This window comes from Haplochromis burtoni, unplaced genomic scaffold (assembly GCF_018398535.1).
Source record: "Haplochromis burtoni strain Fernald_Lab_line unplaced genomic scaffold, NCSU_Asbu1 Contig_21, whole genome shotgun sequence".
Taxonomy (NCBI): domain Eukaryota; kingdom Metazoa; phylum Chordata; class Actinopteri; order Cichliformes; family Cichlidae; genus Haplochromis; species Haplochromis burtoni.
Genome location: NW_024582382.1, coordinates 3,023,514 through 3,026,448, shown reverse-complemented (window position 1 = coordinate 3,026,448; position 2,935 = coordinate 3,023,514). Strand labels below are relative to the sequence as shown.

At 41.2% G+C, this 2,935-nt stretch overlaps 2 protein-coding genes and 1 long non-coding RNA gene across 10 annotated transcripts in view; 2 read left to right on the top strand and 1 right to left on the bottom strand.

Moving 5' to 3' along the window:
* nprl3 (NPR3-like, GATOR1 complex subunit) overlaps positions 1–2,935 on the top strand; it is a 28,987-nt gene that overhangs the window by 2,477 nt on the left and 23,575 nt on the right. The window lies entirely within an intron of this gene.
* Positions 197–1,026, top strand: LOC106633151. Its single transcript, XR_006054116.1, has 3 exons — positions 197–337; positions 544–761; positions 837–1,026. It is a non-coding gene; the product is annotated as a hemoglobin subunit beta-A (long non-coding RNA).
* LOC121814133 (hemoglobin subunit alpha-A-like) lies at positions 1,563–2,357 on the bottom strand. The gene is made up of 3 exons (XM_042218640.1): positions 2,221–2,357; positions 1,911–2,118; positions 1,563–1,791 (listed from the first exon to the last, which is right to left on the bottom strand). The coding sequence occupies exons 1-3, from the start codon at positions 2,313–2,315 to the stop codon at positions 1,663–1,665; spliced, it is 432 nt and encodes a 143-aa protein (XP_042074574.1). The 5' UTR covers positions 2,316–2,357; the 3' UTR covers positions 1,563–1,662.

Sequence of the window (2,935 nt, the reverse complement as noted above, 5' to 3'; positions counted from 1 at the left end):
TATTTTGCGAGTCGGTTATTAGATGCTGCTCCAGCCAGCCAGAGACTCCCCCGCCGCCCCGCCCTCTCCTCCCTGTGCCGCAAGCAGCAGGCGCACCTCGCAAACGGAGGGCGCCCTTACTCCCAGAAAATGGGCGATAGAAAACCGATCGGTGCCTATGCCATTACCAATATGCGCTGGCTGATGTCGGGGCAGCATGAGTACGAGCATTTTTTTTATTTTTTTTTGCCGATGCCCGTGATGCCGCCCCCCACCACGATGCCGCCAGTATCAAAAACCGCTACTGCTTGTGGGGAAAGATGTATGGGGCTGAAATTGGCGCCCAGGCCCTGAGCAGGTGAGTTATGTTGGATGACGATTTAGCGACGCTTTATTGGTATCATCAAATTAATTATTCTTGTTTTTACATGCCTTGTTATTTACCGCATGATAACAGGATATTTCTTTTGTTTGTTTTCGTTTTGTTTTTATTAATCTGGCACAGAAAACAACTTAATGCAATCGAAATAAAAGAAAAAGTAAAATTGAGACTCTTTATTTCAGGCTTCTCATTGCGTATCAGTGGACTCAGAGACACTTCCAACTCTTTGGCAACCTGTCCACCAATGCTGCCATTATGTGAAACCACAAACTAGCCAAGCACGGAAGGACTGTGATGGTTGGTCTGGAAAATGCTGTGAAGAACAACATTAAGCAGACCTACGCCAAAACTGAGCGTTATGCACTCTGAGTAGCTCCGTGTTGATCCTGACAACTTCAGGGTATGTGATCTGAGACTTTTTCCACCAGTGATAATGATGAAGCATGCCATTATTATTGTTTCCCTTTCATTTTAGGTGCTTTCTGAAATTGTCGCTTTTTGTGTGGCCTCCAAGTTTGGACCTCAAGTCTTCGCCCCTGATGTCCAGATGACCTGGCAGACATTCCTCGCTGTGGTCGTCTCTGCCCTGGGCAAACAGTACCACTGAACTTGTGGAATTATAGTTCATATTCATAACCAAATAATTTACAGCAGTGCTTCCGCTTAGCGCTTCGAAGCTGATGAATGTGACAAATAAATTTCCAGTTAAATAAAATTCTCTTTGTGTGATCATTTTTAATTGCATTTTGTTTTTCTACTCAAGCCTTCCAAGAGCAGATTTTTACAAGGGATTGTGCACTTATACTGAAAATGTTCATGATAGTAATAATAATAATAGTAATAATAATAATAGAAATATTAACAAGGGTGGTGTCATTTCTTTTTAACTCAGCCAGTAAGTTGTAGTTAGAATTATCCATGTTGTATTATCTGAAATTAAAACCTCCTAAGCTCATTCTTATAAAAGCGTCTATATTTTACTTCTTATCTTTGCAAAGGGTGACGCTGCCGGTTTCTATTTTGTCCGTTTCAAAATGAACACAACTGTATGTTCATTTCTGATTGAATTTTCTCTTTTCCTATGCTCCCACACCCCCTTCTGTCACTACAATATTATTATTTTAATTTCTTAACACACCCCTGCAATTATGTCAAAAGTGAATAGTGTAGGGATGCAGACAAAGAAGAAAGGACCAGCTTCCAGTGTTTATTATATTTATTAACGGAGCCCTGCCATTTTAAGAGGTTTTATTGACATTACTGTAGATGACAGGCTTCAGGGGCTCCGGAGTTGCCGGATTTTAGCGGTATTTCTCGGACAGAGCGAGAGCCAAGTTCTGGAGGAACTTGTCAACGGAGAGGTGGACTTCGGGAGTGAAGTCTGCGGGGAAGAACATGCCCATGCACAAGATGAGGTTGTGAGCAAGGATCTGTGAGGCAAAAAACACATGCATATGTTAGGTCGAAAAGTCTATATTGCCTCTTGACTAATGGTAATCTCTGTCTACAACGTGATCATTGTTGCGTGGATGTTACTGGGTGAGCTCACCCTGAAGTTGGCAGGGTCCACTCTGAGCTTGAAAGCGTGGAGCTCGCTGAGGGCAGACAGACTTCCAGTAAGGTCGTCAATCTTTGACACAGCGTCTCCAATGGCCGCCATGATGGTGGCACCATGCTTTTTCACCTGCGCAGAGCTTGGACTCAGATCGGACCAGTGAGCAAAGTAGGTCTTGGTCTGGGGATAAGCAGTCAGCATCCTGTAAAATATATATTCAAATGATGGAAATATGAATAAGTACTTACTAATTAATTAAAACTATGAATGAATAAAAAATGAAAAGAAAAGGGCAAAATACAACCTCCCCAGAGCCTCTCCTCCAATCTCAGCTGACTTCGGGGCCACTTTGGCCCAGAAGTTCTTCACCACGGTCTTGTCCTTTCCAGAGAGACTCATGTCGGCGTTTTCTTCAGTTGTCTTCTGAACTGAAAGTGTTGACTATTTGTCACTATCATTTTTATATAACACCAAAATGGACCACACCCAGCATCACATTTAAACCACACCTCTGCGATAAAGAAAAAAATCCAGCACTTTCCGAGGTATTTCTTGAGATAAAAGTTAACGCCCCTCCTTGTTTTTAAGATATGACTTATTTTGTTGGGGAAGAAACTAATATATTTATCCCTTAAAGAAATTATTAAATAGCAAGAGGTTGTTGAAAAAGCAATGTGATATTTTATAAATTAACGTCCGAAGTGTAAAATATGAAACAAGTGGCAAATAATCTCTCGCTGCCAAACGCTCGTTTGGTCTCAAGAGAGAATTAGAGAATTAGATGACAACATAAGCACTCACAGAATGACACCACATAATCAAAAATTAAGATATGTTTTACCAAAATCTTGGTAAGTAATCATATCCGAGGCATGATGTGAGATATAAAAGGATGACTGGTTGTTGCGCTTCATGTGGGACTGCACAGCACCTTTATCCTTTGTATCCTATTTATTAGAGGTTGGAGAATTGTTCTCAAATAAAATAGGCTACATTTCTTTACTAGAGATGTGTGTTGT